Source organism: Hyperolius riggenbachi, chromosome 1 (genome assembly GCF_040937935.1).
Source record: "Hyperolius riggenbachi isolate aHypRig1 chromosome 1, aHypRig1.pri, whole genome shotgun sequence".
NCBI classification, from domain to species: Eukaryota; Metazoa; Chordata; class Amphibia; order Anura; family Hyperoliidae; genus Hyperolius; species Hyperolius riggenbachi.
This window is the reverse complement of record NC_090646.1, coordinates 55,864,895-55,887,823: the sequence shown is the minus strand read 5'-3', so window position 1 is coordinate 55,887,823 and position 22,929 is coordinate 55,864,895. Positions and strand designations below refer to the sequence as shown.

At 46.6% G+C, this 22,929-nt stretch overlaps 1 protein-coding gene across 3 annotated transcripts in view; it reads left to right on the top strand.

Annotated features, from left to right (window-relative positions):
- SIGLEC1 (sialic acid binding Ig like lectin 1) overlaps positions 1-22,929 on the top strand; it is a 94,874-nt gene that overhangs the window by 11,599 nt on the left and 60,346 nt on the right. For 2 of the 3 annotated variants that reach the window (XM_068274517.1, XM_068274502.1), the window contains exons 1-5: positions 3,061-3,125; positions 3,298-3,346; positions 8,029-8,385; positions 19,656-19,952; positions 22,401-22,664. In XM_068274517.1, the coding sequence (XP_068130618.1) occupies positions 3,301-3,346; positions 8,029-8,385; positions 19,656-19,952; positions 22,401-22,664 (964 nt within the window). In that variant the 5' untranslated portion in view covers positions 3,061-3,125; positions 3,298-3,300. Of the gene's footprint in view, positions 1-3,060; positions 3,126-3,297; positions 3,347-8,028; positions 8,386-19,655; positions 19,953-22,400; positions 22,665-22,929 lie in introns of those variants that run through there. The other variant, XM_068274511.1, reaches the window with a different exon arrangement.

The window sequence follows — 22,929 nt, the reverse complement described above, 5'->3', positions numbered from 1 at the left end:
TTAGAGGAAGTTTAACCACTTGCCGACCGCACGCTTATACCGTGCGTCGGCAAAGTGGCAGCTGCAGGACCATGCAGGCTGATTAATCAGGAAGCAGCCGCTCGCGCGAGCGGCTGCTTCCTGTCAACTCACGGCGGGGGGCTCCGTGAATAGCCTGCGGGCCGCCGATGGCGGCTCGCAGGCTAAATGTAAACACAAGCGGAAATAATCCGCTTTGTTTACATTGTACGGCGCTGCTGCGCAGCAGCGCCGTAAGGCAGATCGGCGATCCCCGGCCAATCAGCGGCCGGGGATCGCCGCCATGTGACAGGGGACGTCCTGTCACTGGCTGCACAGGACGGATAGCGTCCTGTGCAGCCCGGATCTCCGGGGAAGGGAGGTAGGAGAGGGAGGGGGAGAATGTCGCCGCGGAGGGGGGCTTTGAGGTGCCCCCCCCCCCGCAACATGCCTGCACGCAGACGAGATCAGACCCCCCCTGCACATCATCCCCATAGGGGGGAAAAAGGGGGGGTGATCTGATCGCTCTGCGTGCACCCTGATCTGTGCTGGGGGCTGCAGAGCCCACCCAGCACAGATCACATAATACAGCGCTGGTCCTTAAGGGGGGGTAAAGGGTGGGTCCTCAAGTGGTTAAAGTCAATTAAACACATTTATACGTTGTAAAAATACAAATATTCACAAATATCTTTACATCAGTCCTGAAAGAGGGACAAATGAGGAGAACAGGGAGACAAAGAGGGACAAATGAGGAGAACAGGGAGACAAAGAGGGACAAATGAGGAGAACAGGGGGACAGAGGGACAAATGAGGAGAACAGGGGGACAGAGGGATTTGGTTCCCAAAGAGGGACTGTCCTTCCAAAGAGGGACAGTTGGGAGCTGTGAATAACTGTATCAAAGCGATGTGACACATGTATCTCTATGGGGTAATTCTCACAAAACAGCTGCATGCAGCATTTTAGGAGTGATCACGATGCGATTCTCATTCACTGAATGATAACTGCAATGCGCAAGTGCCAAAAATTGCATAAAAACGCAATGCAAAATTGTGAATGGCAGGGTTGTAACTATAAACCGTGGAGCCCCCAGCAAACTTTTGCTCCCTTCTCCCCAATGAAGGGCTGGATTTACCGTAAGGCACTGTAGGCTCGTGCCTACAGGCGCCTGATGATGGAAAGGCGGCGCATGCCCCTCCCCAAGTTCCTGCCTTACCTGTGCAAAGTATTGAGTGGAGTGTAAATGAGAGGTTTCTCACCCGAATCTTGGCATTCCAGTGACCACTGACCAGATCTCCCTTCAGTTGGGGGCACCTCTAGGTACTGAGGATAGCTCTGGCTACCTAATACCAGGGCCGGATTTAGGAAGGGGCCTCCGAGGCCATGGCCTAGGGCACCACAGAAGCAAGAGCACCAAAGCAGCAGGCTAAACTGGTGCAGCATTTGCAAGCTTGCAAATGCAGCAATGCAGGGAGATCAGGTTGTACTCTGCTGCTAGCCACCTGTGCAGCAGCCACCTTGCTCTCTCTGCATGTTTGCATTGTGTCTGGTGGCTATGGACATGGGCAGCATTGGAGACGGAAAGTAAAAGGAAGCTTCTGCATTGGAGATGAGCAGAGAAGTGAGTGACACTGATGGCTGCTGCAGTGTGAAGGCGAGCTGGCTTCCTATACTGAATGGGGGAGTGGGAAAAGGAGGGATTAAGGGAATCATCTGGCTACCTATACTGGAGGGAAAGGGGGGAGGGGTCATCTGGCTACCTATACTTGGGGGGGGGGTCATCAGGTTACCTATACTAGAGAGAAAGGGGGAGGGGTCATCTGGCAACATGTACTGGTGGGAAGGGGGAGGGGTCATCTGGCTACATATACTGGAGGTAAGAGGGATAATGCACCTGATGAAGGATTTTCCGTAACATGTAGTGCTTCTGTTTCATAATATACGCATCTTTGCAGCCAGTGGTGTGCCGCCTCGTGATTTATTTTGAGCATTTACAAGAGACCGTGTGAGCAATCCGGTCGAGGCTTGGCACCGGCAAATCCCAGGATACTATACCTGCCACTGCTACTGTGGAATTCCATAGTCGGTTTGGACATCTGTGTTTATAGGCTCCTGTTATGTAAATCCAGGCCTGCCCCAATGGCCTCTTTCTTTTTCTAAAGACATTGTTTAGTGTATGTTTATTACATAATGATAATATTCCATTTTCAGTTTTTTACATTTCTCACTAAACTGTAACCAATAGGGCCCATATGCATTTAACTTTTTCACCTGAGTTTTCTCCAAGTTGTCATTTTAACACCTTGTCATTATAAAATCCCTTTTAAAGAGACTCTGAAGTCTCCTAAAATACAGCTTTTTATTGGAAAAAGCTGTTCAACATTATTGCCCTAACTAAAACGCTGCATCCCCGCAGCTGAAATCTAACTAAATCCCCCCAAACTCCCCAGGGCACACTGCGGAGAGCACTTCCGTGGGAGGCAGAGCTTTCAGCTGCAGCTCTGCCTCTCCACGCGTCTATCAGCGTGTATCTCCACCTCCGGCCGCCCCTCCCAGTCTTCTTTCAATGAGAGGGGCGGGGGAGAGGCGGAGATACGCGCTGATAAACCCGTGTAGAGGCAGAGCTGCAGCTGAAAGCTCTGCCTCTCACGGAAGCGCACAAAGCAGCAAAATCCACGACCGAGAAAGTCGTGGATTTTGCAAGGGGAGTTTGGGGGGATTTAGTTAGATTTCAGCTGCAGGGATGCGGCGTTTTAGTTAGGGCAATAATGTTGAACAGCAATAAAACGCTGTATTTTACGAGACTTCAGTGTTTCTTTAAGCCAAGCAAGAAAATACTCAAAAACATTTTTGATAATACTTTTTCTTTACTTTTTGGTACTTTTTAGATTACAAAATGCTGAAAACGTATTTTAAAAATAATTTGTAAAATTATCTCCTAGTAGAAAACTCAAGTAAAATGGGCCTATGTGTCACGGATGGTAACAGTGGAGTTGAAAAATATATTTAGTCGTTTTTGACCTTTTTGTTGACTGTCTGTGTCTTCTGTTTTAGCCAAACCGATATGGTCCGTGTGTGGGTCGGGGCGGAATTCCCTTGGGCTGACTTCCACTGACTGACTAGGGACTAGGTAGAATCTACCAAAGTTATAAGAAAATAGTAACTTAATAACTGCTTGAAAAAGGCTGAAGTCATCAGCCCTGTGTCTCTACCCTCCTCCTGGAGAAAGTCCACCATGCCTGTGTGATAATCTGAGATAAATGTCATCTGAATGTAACGCTTTTTCCTCTTGTTGTCTACAGCAAATGATGATGCTGAAGCTCCTCCTCCTGGCTCTTTTCTCTGCTTCAGGTACAGAATACTCTCATCTCAGTAACACCAGTTTTCCTAAAGCTACACTTGTTTTGGGCTTTCCCCTGCCAAAATGACAGTGTGTCCATCAAATATAGTGGTGGCCTTAGAGGTCCAACGTGCTGGATCTCTAATGGCCAAAGTCTATAGTCCTGCAAGAACTGCAAGAACATCTGTTCCAATCTTCACAGTGGGGCAGTTCCAGGGCCGGATTTATGGAAAGGCCAGTAACACCCGGGCCTTGGGCGGCTGCAGACCGATGGGGCACCTGGTCATGAAAGAGGGGTTGCTACCGTGTGAAAGAGGAGGCTGAAAATGGGGAGCAACACATGAAAAAGGCAACACATGATGCCCAAGGGAGACCTGGGTTCAAAGCTTGGATCTTCCTGTTCAGTAAGGTGCACTTATTCAGTAGGAGTTCTTGGAGGAGACTTCCTAACACTGCTACTGCCTACTGAGTGCGCTCTAGTGGCTTCCTCGCAAAGGGCTTTGAGTCCGACAGGAGAAAAGCGCTATACAAATACTGCAATTATTATTATTATTACACGGAAGATACACATGGAAGAGGGGGCTGCACATGGAATGGGAGGGGCACTGCTGCACATGAAAGGGGACCCACAACATACTTGGCCTAGAGGCACATAAAATCCGGCCTTGGGCACTTCTTGTTTTTCCTGCTCCTCCCCTCTCCATAGGACAGGATAAAGTGCTTGGCAGAGAGACATACAGTGTGTCTGTACGACAGTCATTCCTAAACTTTCACCTAAACATGGTGGTTGTTTCAGGTGATGGAAATTTAGAGCATGTCCATAGCTTTATGGCTTATACGGGGGTTCCAGAGGTCAGGATGTTCCTTCCAGAAAAGAAACAAACAAAAAAAACAAAAAAGCAGAGGACACCAGAAGCCCTGTGCAGAGTAGTATCTTGAAATTGAAGGATGTAAGGATGTTATGTTCCGCTCTGCTCGATCGATTGGCAGATATCTGGTCGATTTGATCAATTTACTTGATCGGGCAGAATGGGAAATATTGGTCAATTGTAAAAGAATCAGCTGCTGTTCTCATGATTTCGATCAACATTGAATCAATTTTTGAATCCAGAGATTTTCCATGTCCCTGGCACTTACAGTAGTACAAATCTGACAAATCTGTCTGGGTTTGGAATAGTCCATCTCATGGGGGGGGGGGGGGGGGGGGGGGGGGGTTCAGTATTTCCTTTAGTTTCTACAAAAGACCTCCCTGGAAAAGATCTGTACAAAGATGCCTGCTGCCATCACTACTCATCTGCACACTGGCAGTATGAGCTAAGCAACTGCTGTTCAGTAAGAGCTTGTGGAAAAGCCCCAAGAATGCCCCATGAGGAGGTGGACTAGTCCAAACCTGTTCGATCTCTAAGATTTTAAATACCTACTCTGTATGTGAAAGAAAGCAGTGCAAGAAAAAAAATATTTTGTACATATTACTGTGGAAGAAGGTTTCTTCTTAAATGTTATATATTTAACGTTTTTACAATTTTTCGAGATAGCAGTCCTTTAAGTTTAAATTAAACCTGAAGCAACCCCCCCCCCCCTCTCCCCCCCCCCCATACATAATGAATTGCCTGTGTAGTTCAGATAATGAATAGAATGCTAGCAGCAAAGAAAAGGGGTCTTATATATTATTTTTATTTATATAGCTTTTTTTTTATATTATGCATAATACTGTCACAGTTGCAGTTTTAAAACCACACTCTGTCTTTCTAAGCTATAAAACAAAGCAGAAATAATGACCCGTTCAACTTTTCTGCATTAAAACTTTATCACAAGCGGTCTCTCACTGTTTCTTGGCGGTTGAAGTGCTTCAGAAAACAGGACTGTATTCAGGTTATGTATAAGGTTAGTGTTACAATATACAGTATGAAATGCTAATTTGCTCCATATCCAGCACCCAAATTGCAATGCCAAATTTACTGACAGCAAAATCCAAGCAAATGAGATACGAGAAGCAGTTTATATAGCAACAATAATAATCGGTTTTATTAAGGTTTTTATGCATTTCCTGTGCGGTGATTGGTGGATTCAGCAGCAGTGTCTGAAATACCTGGTATCCACTGCATGCTACGTCATCTGGGGTTACGCCTATCGAAAAAAGACACAGGGAATTTTGGGCACCTAGTAATCCCGATATTAAAGTGTAAAATATCGGTATTAAATACCAATATTTTACTATGGCCATAGCGGCCTTTGATATGAGCGACCTGAGCGGTCGCTCAGGGCGCCGGCTTCCAGGGGCGCCTATAGCTGGTTACCTATACTGAGGGCACCTACACCTGATTTCTTATACTGGGGCACCTATAGCTGGCTACCTTTACTGAAAGCACCAACACCTGGCTACCTATACTGGAGGCAGCTACGCCTGGCTACCTATGGGGGGGATGAAGACCATCAACTGACTTCCTGTACTGGGGGCACCCATGCTTGGCAACCTATATTGAGGGCACCTACACATGAGATCCTATACTGGGGGCACCTATACCTGGCCACCTACCTATACTGAGTCTGAGGGCGTTTATTTTTTTTTTTGGGGGGGGGGGGGGGGAACGACACTGCGGCTATAAGCACGTGGTGCAAATTGTCTTTCTTTGTCATTCTAAATGGTAGGGGGGCGGCTAACTGTCTCACTGATTGTTTTTATTAATATTCCTGAAAGGTCTAGCCTTCATTTTTAAGTATATTTAAGATAATGCACTCTTTCCATCCATTCATGGTTATTAATAGTATATTTTTTCTATTATACATATGTGACGTGTCACAGAGATCTGAGCATTTGGCGTGATGTGTAACAACGTCAAAAAAGGTTGGGAGCCACTGTCCTAGGAGATATCTCAGGAGAAAAGGAATTGCATATGGGGGGTGTGTGTGTGTGTGCGTGTGTGTGTGTGTACGCATGCACGAAGAGGATGAAGGGGGGCACAAAAATCAGATTTCGCTCAGGGCGCTGTGAAATCTAAGGCCGGCCCTGACTATGGCTAAGCCTACTTTCACACAAAACCCTTCCCCCCGATGCCTAACCCTACTCTCCGCCCCTTCCCCCACACAAGCTTCCTACCCGACATCTAACCATAACCTCCCCCCAGCACAAACTTCCTACCTGAGGCCTAACCTTAACCCCCTGCCGCCGATTACCACCAACCCAACTGCAAGAAAAAAAATATAATTTCTTGGACACCGCCATAGGCGCCTATAGAAACAGGCAGCCAACAGGGGGTACAACTGACACTGCAGTGAGGGGCCCAGGGTTTCTGCCCCCCCCCCCCCCCCCCAAAGCTCTCGAAGAGCCGTTATGTGCTGGCTGCCGCCTTGTGGCTCACTAACCAGCACACCGCCTACCAGCACTTAGAGAAGAGTGACCTCAGCGCTTGAATGTGGGGAGCAGATGAGTGAGCCCGCTACAGTGTACTTTCTATACTGGGGCACCACCTATATCTGGCTACAGGCTACCTATACTGGGCCACCACCTATACCTGGCTACCTATACTGGGGGCTGGAACCACCTATACCTAGCTACCTATACTGGGGCACCACCTATACTTGGCTACCTTTACTGAGGGCACCACCTGTACCTGGCTAACCTATACTAGTACACCACCCATACCAGGCTACCTATACTGGGGGCAAATATACCAGGCTACCACCTACCGTTACTGGGGCACCTGCATCTTTCTGGCCTATACTGGGGGCACCAGTTATACCAGGCTAGCTATACTGGGGCACCACCTATAGCTGGCTACTTATACTGGGGGAACCTATACCTGGTTACCTATACTGGGGGTACCTATGCCTGGATACCTATACTGGGGAAACCTATACCTGGTTACCTATACTGGGGGCACCTATGCCTGGATACCTATACTGGGGGCACCTATACCTGGCTAGGGCAGGGGGACGAGCTGAGACAGAAGGGGACAAGAGGTAACACAGGGGGATAAAAGAGGCAGAAGAGATGAGACGGGAACATGAGGTCACACAGAGGAACACAAAAGAGGCACAAACTGAGGTGAGACAGAGGGGGACAAAAGAGGCACAGGAAGAAAAGAGGGGGACAAAAGAGAATGGATAAAGGATAGGAACGGACCTACAAGTCCCTATCTAATTTGTTAACCAGGGACTACCTGTATTTTGCTAGTATTTGGCTCCACCCACAGCATGCCATGGCCACGCCCACTTTTCACCGTATCACGCTGTGCATGCTGCTTTCTCCAGTGTTGGAGCCATGCATATTTTTCGCTGCAGCGCACTTCGTGCACGGACACGGGGTTGGGTGGCTAGTGGGCGGGCACAGCAACCAGTGGGTGGGCCCAGGGAGGGAAGACCCAGGCATGATGATGTGTGAGGGGCTCCAAAATTTCTGATGGTGGCCCTGTATAGAAATATCAACATTGAGGCGTAATTTGAGCACCTTCGGTGCTTGATAAATAGCAGGTGCTGGTATTTATTGGGCGCCGCGATCGCCTAAATTACACCTCTATGTTGATATTTCTATAGGCGCCTATGGTGGCGCCCAAACTTCCAGCTCTAGCGGGTGCCCACATTGCTTGCTTCGCTGGGGTCACCTTCAGAAGTGTCTTCTCTTGGTTTATTGTTATGTATTTTCCACTGTGACTCGATACTACTTAGAGTAGACTGGAACTCTCTCTTCTTGCAGGAGCGTATGCTGAATGGCAAGTGGAGTGTCCAGCAGTTATGAAGACTGTTTCAGGATCTTGTGTCTACATCCCATGCTCCTTTGGCTACCCCGGTGACATCAGCGATGAGAAAGGCATTGACAAGATCTGGTACAAGGATTTTGATGGTAATCGGAAGGTGGTCTCTCATCCTAGAGATCCACCTGATGCGGAGTACACCGGACGGGTGGAATTCCTGGGAGACGCTTTTCCAAAGAACTGTACCGTCCTCATGAAAGCCCTCCAGAAGGCCGATGAAGGGACATATAACTTCAGATTCGAGATCATAGATGTAAACAAATGGGCGGACAAAAGGGGAGTCAGACTTGAAGTGACGGGTAAGTTAAAGTAGGACATTTACTTCTAAATAGTGATCCAGTTCAAGTTCAGCTGATTGACAGCAATTCTGGTTGCACAGTGCCTGGCATAACCAGGAAAATTGATGAGTTATATACAGTAGAGTCTCAGTTATCCGGAACTCAACTAACCAGAAGTCTCAACCAACCAGCACAAATTGCAGAGAGTACTCACAGTGGTGAAGGCCAACTTCTTTGGTTTTTTTGTAGGCTTTGCTGTGCTTAAAGTGAACCTAACATAAAAGACATCTCAGGTACTATACTTGCCTGGGGCTTCCTTCAGCCCCCTTGAGGCCGCTCAGTCCCTCACTGTCTCCCCAGGTGGCTCATGTCCCCTCGCAATACAGGGCAAATGCCTGGCTGAGTTGTTTGCGCGGAACGCTCCCCGCCATGGGAGCGCAATGGGGGTGTCCAGAAGACCTTTTCTGCACTCCAGCAGTGTCTTCTGAAAGATAAGTAACTTTACCACAGACTCTCTGAAACGCAGAACACAAGAGGGCCAGTACCACAGTCAGTAGGGATGGTCGGAAATTTCCGATCCGAAAATCAGAAAATGGAAAATAACAGCATAGGAAAATGGGATTTTCCGCGGAAATCCGATTTTCCTCAACTCTGTAATTTTATGCCATTGACAGCCAGGGGGGCCGGTTCTAGACTTTTTGCCGCCTGAGGCAAACTTGTGAGCAAACGCCTCCCTCCCTCACCCGGGTCCCCCGATCTGCACTCCTACTCTACCTTTTAAGTCCAGCAGCAGCGTATTAACAAGAGGCAGCGGGCGGGGATGACTCACCTCTTCCACGTTCCAGCGTGTGTTTCACTGTCGTCACTTCCTGCAATGCCACCCACTGTATTGTAAGTGGACGGCATTGCAGGAACGCGGAACGCGGAAGAGGTGAGTCATCCCCGCCCACTGCCTCTTATTAATACGCTGCTACATTTTAAAAGCTAGAGGGGAGCGCAGATCGGGGGACCCAGGTGAGGGAGGGAGGGTCCAACCCCCCTCCCTGGCGCTGTTCCCAATACCCCCTTCCTTCCTGCCTGCTACCTCCTCCACCTCGACGGCCCCCACACCAACGGCCAGGCTGGTGCCGCCCCCCCCCGGACTTTGCCGCCGGAGGAACCCGCCTCACCCCGCCTCATGGGTGAACAGGCCCTGACGACAGCCCTCGGATGCATTAGACCAATCAGAGAATGGAGAAAATCGGATTGCCACAGTAATAAGCCATTTAAAAGTCTCGGCTACTACTTGTAAATAGAGATGGGCCGAACGGTTCCAGGCGAACTTTGGTGGTTCGCGTTCGCCTGGACCATGCGAACTTTTGCGGAAGTTCGATTCGCCCCATAATGCACTATGAGGGTCAACTTTGGCCCTCTGCATCACAGTCAGCAGGCACATTGTAGCCATTCAGGCTACACTAAGCCCTGGAGCCCCCCCCCCTTATATAAGGCAGGCTCGCTGGCCATGACACTCACTCGTGTGCCTGCTGCAAATAGACAGACTAGGGAGAGCTGCTGCAGATTTTTTCTCCTAGGGAAAGATGAGTTAGGCTCTTGGCTTGCTCCTGGCTGATTGTTATTGCTAAAATAGCACTCCTCAACAGCTCTTTTGAGAGCTAATGTTTTCCTGATGTGGTTTTTTTTGTGTGTGTTGCTCACTGACACTGACATTATACAGCCCTATCTGTTGCAGCTGGACCTTGGTAATTGTTATTACTGTGCCAGCTAGGCCCTGCCTAACTATCTATACTGGGACACCTACCTATGCCTACCTAACTACTGGGGCACCTACTTACCTATACGGGGACACCTACCTACCTACCTATACTAGGGGACCTACCTATGCCTACCTACCTATAGTGGGTCTCCTACCTATGAATAGCTAACTACTGGGACACCTGCCTATGCCTACCTACCTATACTGGGTCTCCTACCTATGCCTAGCTAACTACTGAGGCACCTACCTATGCCTACCTACCTATACTGGGACTCCTACCTATGCCTAGCTAACTACTGAGGCACCTACCTATGCCTACCTACCTATACTGGGACTCCTACCTATGCCTAGCTAACTACTGAGGCACCTACATATGCCTACCTACCTATACCGGGACTCCTACCTATGCCTAGCTAACTACTGAGGCACCTACCTATGCCTACCTACCTATACTGGGACTCCTACCTATGCCTAGCTAACTACTGGGACACTTACCTATGCCTACCTACCTATACTGGGTCTCCTACCTATGCCTAGCTAACTACTGAGGCACCTACCTATGCCTAGCTACCTATACTGGGACTCCTACCTATGCCTACCTACCTATACTGTGACTCCTACCTATGCCTAGCTAACTACTGGGACACCTACCTATGCCTACCTACCTATACTGGGTCTCCTACCTATGCCTAGCTAACTACTGAGGCACCTACCTATGCCTACCTACCTATACTGGGACTCCTACCTATGCCTACCTACCTATACTGGGACTCCTACCTATGCCTACCTACATACAAGAAGATAATAAGGTCGTTGCTTCATTGTGGTCAGACCAAATTTGATCAGCTGGACAGTCACTGTTGTTCTATCATTAAGCTACCACAGCCCGGCGACCATATGGTCTTGAAAAACTGCCACGGCCTGCACTCTGGCCACGGTGCGCACCAGTCCAGCACGACCGTCACTACGCAAACAGCTGTTTGCGGTGTGTTACACAGTGAGTTTGGTGTGTCAGTGTGAAGCAGAACTCTAATTACATTCCCTGATTGATGTATACACATGCAAGATGTTTGAAAGCACTTTAGGCCTGCAATTTAGCATTCAATGTGATTTCTGCCCTTAAAACGCTGCTTTGCGTCAAATCCAGATTTTTCCCTGGGACTTTGGGTGTGTATCCCACTCCGCCATGCCCCCCACCAGGTGTTAGACCCCTTGAAACATCTTTTCCATCACTTTTGTGGCCAGCATAATTTTTTATATTTTTCAAAGTTCGCATCCCCATTGAAATCTATTGCAGTTCGCGAACTTTTCCGCGAACCGAACCTTCCGCGAAGGGGTTCGCGAACCTAAAATCAGAGGTTCGGCCCATCTCTACTTGGAAACTACTATTTTCAAGTCTTCTGTTTTCCAAAAAATTTGGAAAATCGGAAATGCTCTCTAGTATAGGACCAATCAGCGAATACGGAGATTTACCACCCAAAAAATCGGAAAAACTTTGGAAATTTTAGGCCAATCAGAAGACTTGAAAATACTTGGTAGTATCCGAGTCTTTTGATTGGCCTCTAATTACTGCGGCAACCCGATTTTTGTTGTAAAAATTCTGCATTCTCTGATTGGTTGAATGCTTCTGAGCAGTGGCGTAGCTAAGGAGCTGTGGGCCCCGATGCAAGTTTTACAATGGGGCCCCCCAAGCACTCTATACATAACTATTGATACGGCACACCAAAACCTGCCAATGGCAACTACAGTGTCAGAGGTGCAAGAAGGGGATGGGGAACAGTTTGTTAATGATAACCACTATTCAAAGTACCTATAGAAGTGATTTATGAGCACAGGACCAATAGAGAGCTAATAGTGTAGTTGAGGGAGGGCCCTTCGGGGCCCCTCTGGCCCAAGGGCCCCGATGCGGTCGCTACCTCTGCACCCCCTATTGCTACGCCCCTGCTTCTGAGTTAGTATTTAGCCAATTAACTGTTCACAAGTATATTGTAATATAAAGCAGTGTTTCTCAACATTTTATTGGCATGTACCCCTTTTAAAACCCTGTACTCACCAAGTTCCCCCAGCATAGTAAACATTATCACAAGTACCCCTTGACAAATATATACAGTGGGTTGCAAAAGTATTCGGCCCCCTTGAAGTTTTTTCACATTTTGTCACATTACTGCCACAAACATGAATCAATGTTATTGGAATTCCACGTGAAAGACCAATACAAAGTGGTGTACACGTGAGAAGTGAAACGAAAATCATACATGATTGCAAACATTTTTTACAAATAAATAACTGCAAAGTGGGGTGTGCGTAATTATTCGACCCCCTGAGTCAATACTTTGTAGAACCACCTTTTGCTGCAATTACAGCTGCCAGTCTTTTAGGGCCCGTTCAGACTACAAAATGCGGACCGCAACGCATGCGGACCGCAACGCGTACGAACGCACGCATGTCCGCGTTCGTATGCGTTGCGTGGCTGATCCCATCACTGAAAAGTGAATGGGACAGCCGCGCGTTTTTGTAAAATCTGCGTGCAGCATGCGTTCCCGGACCGCACAGGTCCGGAACGCATGCTGTGTGAACATCAGACATTGCACTCTATGCAATGTCTGATGTCGTGCGTTTTGGCCACCTGCACGCGTTTCCAAAACGCGGCTGGAAACGCGTGCAGTGTGAACGGGCCCTTAGGGTATGTCTCTACCAGCTTTGCACATCTAGTGACTGAAATCCTTGCCCATTCTTCTTTGCAAAACAGCTCCAGCTCAGTCAGATTAGATGGACAGCGTTTGTGAACAGCAGTTTTCAGATCTTGACACAGATTCTCGATTGGATTTAGATCTGGACTTTGACTGGGCCATTCTAACACATAGATATGTTTTGTTTTATACCAGTCCATTGTTGTCCTGGCTTTATGTTTAGGGTCATTGTCCTGCTGGAAGGTGAACCTCTGCCCCAGTCTCAAGTCTTTTGCAGAATCCAAGAGGTTTTCTTCCAAGTTTGCCCTGTATTTGGCTCCATCCATCTTCCCATCAACTCTGACCAGCTTCCCTGTCCCTGCTGAAGAGATGCACCCCCCGAGCATGATGCTGCCACCACCATATTTGACAGTGGGGATGGTGTGTTCAGAGTGATGTGCAGTGTTAGTTTTCCGCCACACATTTGCATTTTGTCCAAAAAGTTCCATTTTGGTCTCATCTGACCAGAGCACCTTCTTCCACATGGTTGCTGTGTCCCCCATATGGCTTGTGGCAAACTGCAAACAGGACTTCTTATGCTTTCTGTTAACAATGCCTTTCTTCTTGCCACTCTTCCATAAAGGCCAACTTTGTACAGTGCATGACTAATAGTTGTCCTATGGACAGATTCCCCCACCTGAGCTGTAGATCTCAGCAGCTCGTCCAGAGTCACCATGGGCCTCTTGACTGCATTTCTGATCATCGCTCTCCGTGTTCGGCCTGTGAGTTTAGGTGGATGGCCTTGTCTTTGTAGGTTTACAGTTGTGCCATACTCCTTCCATTTCTGAATGATCGCTTGAACAGTGCTCCATGGGATGTTCAAGGCTTTGGAAATCTTTTTGTAGCCTAATCCTGCTTTACATTTCTCAATAACTTGATCCCTGACCTGTCTAGTGTGTTCTTTGGACTTCACTATGTTGTTGCTCCCAATATTCTCTTAGACAACCTCTGAGGCCGTCACAGAGCAGCTGTATTTGTACTGACATTAGATTACACACAGGTGCACTCTATTTAGTCATTAGCACTCATCAGGCAATGTCTATAGGCAACTGACTGCACTAAGATCAAAGGGGGCCGAATAATTATGCACACACCACTTTGCAGTTATTTATTTGTAAAAAATGTTTGGAATCATGTATGATTTCCGTTCCACTTCTCACATGTACACCACTTTGTGTTGGTCTTTCATGTGGAATTCCAATAAAACTGATTCATGTTTGTGACAGTAATATGACAAAATGTGGAAAACTTCAAGGGGGACGAATACTTTTGCAACCCACTGTATTTAATTGTAATACATGATAATTGGTTCTAAACAATTTTGAAGTATACCCTGGGGTACGCGTACCCCACGTTGAGAACCTAGGATATAAAGTATTATTTTTTAGTGGTATCCATATTTTGCAGATGTCCGTAAAAAGTATGTTTTCAGAATTCAGAAATCGCATTATCGTCAGTGTGCCAGAGTAACAGAAATCGGCATTTGCGGAAATCAGAATTTCCGTGTTATAGGAAATCTGCATTTCGGACCATCCCTAATAGCCAGGGCTGGACCGAGGCAGAGGTTGAAGAGGTGCCAGGGTCTTGGAGCAGAGCTGTGAAAGTGCAGCATGACCCCCCACCCCCAGCCACAGTAATGACAGAGTTGTGAGCAGAGCATGATAGAGAGTTTACACACCTTCCCTTCTCTATGGCTCCTCCAGCAGCGTCTCTAATTATGATGCCACTGGAGGAGTTATAGAGAGGTACCCTTTGGAATTTCTTCTCTTTTGCTGTAGAGCCTAGTGAAGAAATATTACCATACAGTGGTATAATTACAATTCATGCCTCCTCCCCCAGCAAAACCTTTATAAGGCCCCCAATGTTTATAACCCCTTCCCTTGTCTCCCCTTGGTGACCTTGACAGCCTGGGGGCCCATCTCACAAGGGTCATAAAACAAGTGTGTCCATCATGATCATCTCACCCATAACAAGTGCAGCCACAAAAGCACCTAATCTGGGGGATTGTCCTCTGTATTGGAGGAAGGGAAGTTTAGTAGTGGAGGTCCCCCACAGCACTGCTTTGGACTATGATAGCATAGCCAGGCCAATCCCCCTCCCCCACTTCCTTCCATAGGCAGAGCACTGTGGGTGGGGCATGGGCTCACGGGTCAATTACTTTCCCATAGAGAAAACCCTATGTAAAAAGGCCATAGCCAGGATTGCCAATCACCCTTCCATGCTCAAAGCTCTGTGAATGAGGGACGTGGCCTAGGTTATTCAGTGCTTTATGGGAGGAGACTCTGGCCTGGATTTCTAACTTCACTGGAATTGAAGGGACAAAAGCTGTGCTATAGAGGTGATCAATGAGGGGCTAATTAATGGACTGGGTGACCTATTTAAAGTCAATGGGAACTGCTTTGAAAAAAAATGAAGCAGATATTTTCTTAAAGAGAACCCGAGGTGTGTTTTAAGAATGTTATCTGCATACAGAGGCTGGATCGGCCTATACAGCCCAGCCTCTGTTGCTATCCCAAACCCCCCTAAGGTCCCCCTGCACTCAGCAATCCCTCATAAATCACAGCCATGCTGTGAGGCTGTGTTTACATCTGTAGTGTCAGTCTCAGCTGCTCCCCCGCCTCCTGCATAGCTCCGGTCCCTGCCCCCTTCCCTTCCCTCCAATCAGCAGGGAGGGAAGGGATGCAGGCGGGGACTGGAGTTCTGCAGGAGGCGGGGAGAGCAGCAGACTGACACTATAGAGATAAACACAGCCAGCTCTGACAAGCTGTTTGTCAGCAGCGTGGCTGTGATTTATGAGGGATTGCAGAGTGCAGGGGGACCTTAGGGGGGTTTGGGATAGCAACAGAGGCTGGGCTGTATAGGCAGATCCAGCCTCTGTATGCAGATAATATTCTTTAAACCCACCTCGGGTTCTCTTTAAGGAGTGGGAAGGCTCTGGGTCCTATAGAGCCTTCCTGCTCCTCTCTCGGCCCCCATTCCAGCGCTGGCTCCAAGGTAGCAGTTTTCAACCAATTTGGTCAAATACTGCTCTAATTTCCCGCCGTGGGGGACCTCAAAAGTCTTCAGTAGCGCCCTCTTTCAGGCACTCGCGCATGCGCAGTATGGAGCTGCCTGCCTTCAGGAGAACTTGGGCTCCAGAAGACTTCCGAAGTCCCCTGAGGTGGGGGATTCAAACCGGGGAGCCAGCAATTGACAGAGGGGAACAGGAGAGGATCCGGAAAACTCTATCTGCTTCAGCAATATATGCTTCTTTTTTTTTTTATACAGCGATTCCCATTGACTTTAAGTCCTAGAATTTCACAAGAAAGATGGTCAAGATAAGAATGCAGCATTATGGGTTAGAATCAGATAAAGTCAACAGTCTCAACCTAAAAGGTTCACTGACCCGAGTTGAGACACTAAAGCAGAGGTCCCCAAACATTTTTGGTCAAGGGCCGGGTCAACATACTTCAGACTAGAGATGAGCGTAATGACGTAATTACGATTTCGCGAAATTTCGCGTAATTAGTGTAATTACGATTATGGCCGTAAGTACATAATCGTAATGAAGAAGGATTTCGCGAAATTTCGCGTAAGCGCAATTTTTCACGTACTATTCGCATTACTGTAGGTATTACGAAATTAATGCGTATGGCCATGCTCCCAAGCGGAAAAGTTGACGCATGGATCAATGTTAGGTAGCCACCGACTTTAAGGGTTAATAGCAAAGCCCCCTTAAATGCTAAGAGCCTCAAATTTGGAGAATATATTAAGGAGATCAGGAGGAATAAGAGGAAAACATTTTTTTCAAAAAGACCTTATAGTTTTTGAGAAAATCGATGTTAAAGTTTCAAAGTAAAAATGTATACAGTTAAAAACCCTCCGACTTTAACGGTTAATAGCAAAGCCTGCTTAAAGTTTAGGAACACCAAATTCCTAGGGTATATTAAGGGGATCAGTGGGAATAAGAGGAATTTTTTTTTTTCAAAAAGACCTTATAGTTTTTGAGAAAATCGATTTTTAAGTTTCAAGGGCAAAAATGTCTTTTAAATGCGGAAAATGTCAGTTTTTTTTGCACAGGTAACAATAGTGTATTATTTTCATAAATTCCCCCAAGTGGGAAGAGTTTTACTTACTTCGTTCTGAGTGTGGGAAATATAAAAAAAAAACGACGTGTGGTCCCCCCTCCCAGACCTCTTTAACCCCTTGTCCCTGGGATAGCCAGTGTGCGGAGCACCGGCCGCGTGGGGCTCCGCACCCTGACTATACCAGCCCGCATGGTCCATGGATTGGGGGGTCTCGGAAGGGTAGGGGCAGCCAAGCTTTCCCCTCCCCCTCCGAGCCCTTGTCGAATCCAAGGACAAGGGGCTCTTCTCCACCTCCGATGGGCGGTGGAGGTGGAGGCCGCGATTTCCTGGGGGGGGGGGGGTTCATGGTGGAATCTGGGAGTCCCCTTTAAAAAGGGGTCCCCCAGATGCCCACCCCCCCTCCCAGGAGAAATGAGTATAGAGGTACTTGTACCCCTTACCCATTTCCTTTAAGAGTTAAAAGTGAATAAACACACAAACACTTAGAAAAAGTATTTTAATTGAACAAAAAACATAACCACGTAAAAAGTCCTTTAATATTCTTAATTAACCAATAATACTTACCTGTCCCTTTAAATAAATGATCCCTCGCAATATCCTCGGAAATGTTCTATCAGTTACAATGTAACAAAGTTATTACAATGTAACAACTTTGTTACATTGTAACTACGCCGCACCCGACGTCACTCGCCGCTCAGCCGCCGCATACGCGTCCATGCAGGACGCTAAGTCCCCGCTGGCCCCCGCTGTCCACCTCGCCCACATGTGGGTGACATGTGGGAGAGGCAGGGAGGGCAGCGGAGCCGGCGGGGACTTAGCGTCCTGCACGGAGTCCGGACCCGACAGAGCTCTGAGCTATATAGCTCAGAGCTCTCTAAGCATCTTTGAATTTGGGCTCCAAGGAGCCCCATTGGTCCTTAGCAGACCAATGGGGTTCCTTCAAATCAGAAGGAACCCCATAGGTCTGCTAAGGACCAATGGGGCTCCTTGGAGCCCAAATACAAAGATGCTTAGAGAGCTCTGAGCTATATAGCTCAGAGCTCTGTCGGGTCCGTGCAGCATGGACGCGTATGCGGCGGCTGAGCGGCGAGTGGCGTCGGGTGCGGCGCAGTTACAATGTAACATTACATTTCCGAGGATATTGCGAGGGATCATTTATTTAAAGGGACAGGTAAGTATTAATGGTTAATTAAGAATATTAAAGGACTTTTTTCGTGGTTATGTTTTTTGTTCAATTAAAATACTTTTTCTAAGTGTTTGTGTGTTTATTTACTTTTAACTCTTAAAAGAAATGGGTAAGGGGTACAAGTACCTCTATACTCATTTCTCCTGGGAGGGGGGGTGGGCATCTGGGGGACCCACCAGGTGGAGAAGAGCCCCTTGTCCTTGGATTGGACAAGGGCTCGGAGGGGGAGGGGAAAGCTTGGCTGCCCCTCCCCTTCCGAGACCCCCCAATCCATGGACCATGCGGGCTGGTATAGTCAGGGTGCGGAGTCCCACGCGGCCGGTGCTCCGCATTCTGGCTATCCCAGCCTGCATGGGGGACAAGGGGTTAAAGGGGTCTGGGAGGGGGGACCCCACGTCGTTTTTTTTTATATTTCCCACACTCAGAACAAAGTAAGTAAAACTCTTCCCACTTGGGGGAATCTATAAAAATAATACACTATTGTTATCTGTGCAAAAAAACCTGACATTTTACGCATTTAAAAGACATTTTTGCCCTTGAAACTTAAAAATCGATTTTCTCAAAAACTATAAGGTCTTTTTGAAAAAAAATGTTTGCTCTTATTCCCACTGATCCCCTTAATATACCCTAGGAATTTGGTGTTCCTAAACTTTAAGCAGGCTTTGCTATTAACCGGTAAAGTCGGCGGGTTTTTAAATGTATACATTTTTACTTTGAAACTTTAACATCGATTTTCTCAAAAACTATAAGGTCTTTTTGAAAAAAAAAATGTTCCTCTTATTCCTCCTGATCTCCTTAATATTTTCTCCAAATTTGAGGCTCTTAGCATTTAAGGGGGCTTTGCTATTAACCCTTAAAGTCGGCGGCTTTTTTATATTATACGGAGCGTTGCGGTTTAACACGAAATTACGGTAGCGTTTAATGCGAAATTACGGCATGAACGAAACGCGAAATTACGCGTTGAAAATTACGCTTACGGTATTTTCAATTACGATTTTAATGGCAATTACGCTACCGTAATTTCGCATCGTAATCGCAAATTTCGCATGCGTAATTATAGTAATGCGAAATTACGAAAATTTCGGCTCAACTCTACTTCAGACTGCCGGGGGGCCGGAACATACATAAAATGATGTTTAAAAACATTACACTGAATCTAGGAATTGATTCCCCCTAGTGATGCACAGAGCAGAGCCCCCAGCAGCAGCCATTCAGTCATGAGGCACCCCAAAGAACGTCTTTGTGCACCAGTGAAGCATACCCAGGTGACACCCTGCCGTCCAGTTGGACAGCATTGTCACCTGATGCAAAATTGAATTGGAAGGCAGTGAATGACTGCTCACTGGCTTCTAAAGTATGTGGATGGGTGGTGCCAGCACTGCTATTCTATATGTGGGCCGCCGTTATTTAAGGGTGCAGTGGGCCACATCTATAAGTTATAAATTTTAGTTTGGGGGGGCCAGTGAAAAAGCCTCGGGGGCCACATTCGGCCCACGGGCCTTAGTTTGAGGACCACTGCACTCAAGTTTCCTCATAATATCACTTTGTCTCTGCAGATGAAATTCTTCCACCAGAGGTCAATGTTCCACCTCAAATAACCGAAGGTGCTTCAGTAACCTTTCAATGCTCATCTCCATACTTTTGCCCAGACGGTTCTGTGTCACTAAACTGGCAGAACTATGTCGCCGAGAGGTCATTTACATCTATGAACGTTCAGTTGGAGACCAACGGAGTTCTCATGACGCAGAACCTCACCACCAGTTTCACTTGGATGGAAAACGAGAAGAAGATCCTCTGTGCGGTGTCTGTAAGGGACAAGATAGCAGTTAAAGAGATTACACTCAATGTTACCTGTAAGTTCGAAACGTTCTGACTTTGATGGAGCAAAACCATGATGTATTACAAACGCCAAACTTAAACATGAAAAATTGGCCTCACCTGGTATGATGATGATGTTGTACCCTAAGCATTTTTTCATAATTACTAATGTTCTACTATTATTAGGGCCCATAGCTAAACTTTAATGTGGCCATCAGATGTAGGTGCTCTTGAGCAATGCCACCTGCCCCTACCCTATGGATATGAGCTAATCTACAATCTACACTGCATATAGTCTATGGGCACTGAGACAATGTCAAAGGGTAAATGAAAACAAGAAAGTTAAGTTAATACGTCAATACCATTGGGCCCCCTCTGCCCCAAGGCCCCATATGGCTATTGCTGCTACGTCCCTGCACACTCCTATGCCAAGAGAGACTCTAAAACCTTGGCGCAAACCTACCTTACCACACAGATTTACCACCAGATCTGTAATAATACTAGGTTCCCTGATCCACCATTCTTCCACATGTCCATGATGGGCCTGCTGCCCTAGCCAGAGGAATGGGCATTGCTGGTGCCCTTTCATGCAGTGTCTCCACGTGTAAGCCAGACCTCCAGCCTAGATGTAAGATTATACAACATCAGTGTGTGTCCTGTTGCCCTAGCTTCATCTCATTAACTTGAATGTATCTCATGACTACTGCTCATTGCTTTTCCATTTACTGACCTTGGCTTGGTGGGATCAGGCTGTCTGGAGTGTACTTTGCCTGATCCCACCTCAGCTTTTTCACCGTTTTGTTTGAGTGCTGCTGCATGCCCTGACTTTGGTCTACATTGTCTGACCACTGTCTGACTTCACATTGTCCACCCCTTTGCTGGTACGCTAGTCTGATCTGATCCTTCTCCCACAGTAACCTGAGAATCATTGGCAACAAATGTTTATTCAAACAGTGCATGTGCTTCAAAACAAATGTTTGGAATGACACAAAAACTGAAGTTCTCGTTCAAATCTAACAGGTTTTTCCATCCGCAGTTCCGCACTGTCTTTGTTTACTTTAGAGGTTGCCCTCATTTTAACACCTATGAGCCCACATGATATAAGTTGAAAAACATGTATGCAAGTACACTTTATAGTGTGAATCAAGCCTTAAAGCAAACCTGAACTGAACATTAAAAGTTAAAATAAATATACACATGACATACCGTACTTACCTCCCGTGTAGTCTACTCATTAATCTCTTTCTCCTCTCCTGCTTCCTGTTTGTCCACTGTGATCAATGGAATTCTTCCTGTCCTCTGTATTGGAGGAAGGGAAATTTTGTAGTAGAGGTCCCCCACAGCACTGCTTTGGACTATGATAGCATAGCCAGGCCAATCTCCCTCCCCCACTTCCTTCCATAGGCAGAGCACTGTGGGTGGGGCATGGGCTCAATGGTCAATTACTTTCCCATAGAGAAAACCCTATGTAAAAATGCCATAGCCAGGATTGCCAATCACCCTTCCATGCTCAAAGCTCTGTGAATGAGGGACGTGGCCTAGGTTATTCAGTGCTTTATGGGAGGAGACTCTGGCCTGGATTTCTAACTTCACTGGAATTGAAGGGACAAAAGCTGTGCTATAGAGGTGATCAACGAGGGGCTAATTAATGGACTGGGGAACCTATTTAAAGTCAATGGGAACTGCTTTTAAAAAAATGATTCTGTCCTCCATTTTGGCCATTACGCCATACAGCTTTCTGGTCAGCACACTGTTAAACTGTAATATTGCCCACTTGAGCAATAGAGAGAAATGGACACTACCTTGCTCATCAGTTGTCTTTTCAGTTAGAACTGACAGCAACTGATATATTTTAGTTCTAACAAAATCTTGCCGGAACTGAAGGAATTGTTGTTAGAAGATAATGGTGAGCTTCTGAGAGGAACTGACAGCAAGGTAAGTATGTAATATTTACCGGTATTTGCAGGTACAGTACATCATGTATTTATTTTAAAATATTTTACTCTGTTCAGGTTCACTTTAATGCACACCTGAAGTGAATCTATACTGATTAGATAAACATTTCTATCTATGGTTCTAATCCTAAACAGAACTTTCCTGGAACATCATAGGCTTCTTTTGTTTTGAAGGTTAAAATCTATCTCCCATACAGGCAAATCTTCAACTATTCAACTTTGTATCCATTACCTGCACTCAAATGTGTTTTTGCCAGTCACTCAGGAGTTTTACAACCACTAATTACTTATCATTGACAGCTGTGCTACAGTCTAGCCAGTTAAAATTGTAATTTACAGCTTTGGATTCGTAACCCTTACAGTTATGAAAACAGGAAAAAAGGAACACAGGTTAGTTCTATGTAGGATTGGGACTTTACTTACATGTTTATCTCATCATGCTACCTGTCACTTCATGTACCCTTTGAATGTATTTTTATTTTATGGAGCAGAATACTAATCTAATCTCTCTTCCGTCTCTCCCATCAGATTCTCCTAAACTAGTGAGCGTTCTCATCCAACCTTCCAGGAAAAATATTAAACAGGGGGATTCCGTGACTCTGAGCTGCCAGACTAATGGCAGTAACCCGGCCATCTCCAGGTACACTTGGTACAAGGATGGTAACCAGATTGCCAGCCAGCCTTTTCTGAGTTTTCATAGCATTTCCAAAGAAGACCATGGAGAATACCAATGTGAAGCCGAGAACGCTATTGGAAAAACATCCTCGGATATTGCGAGGCTCATCGTTTTCTGTGAGTAATTCTGACCCTTCTGCCAATTTACCATTGGTCCGCAATGTATGATGATGTGGGATTTGGAGTTAGCTTTACCTTAAAGAGGAACTGTGACCAAGGATTGAACTGTATCCCAGACATAGTTAAACCCCTCCTATACTCCCATAGTGTGGTGTGAAAACCTAGGTCCTAACAGTTGCATTGTGGGAAATAACAGCTGTTTCCAACTGCCAAGCAACCAGTATCTCCCTCTGTGCATATCTATAGGTATTAAAAAAAATAC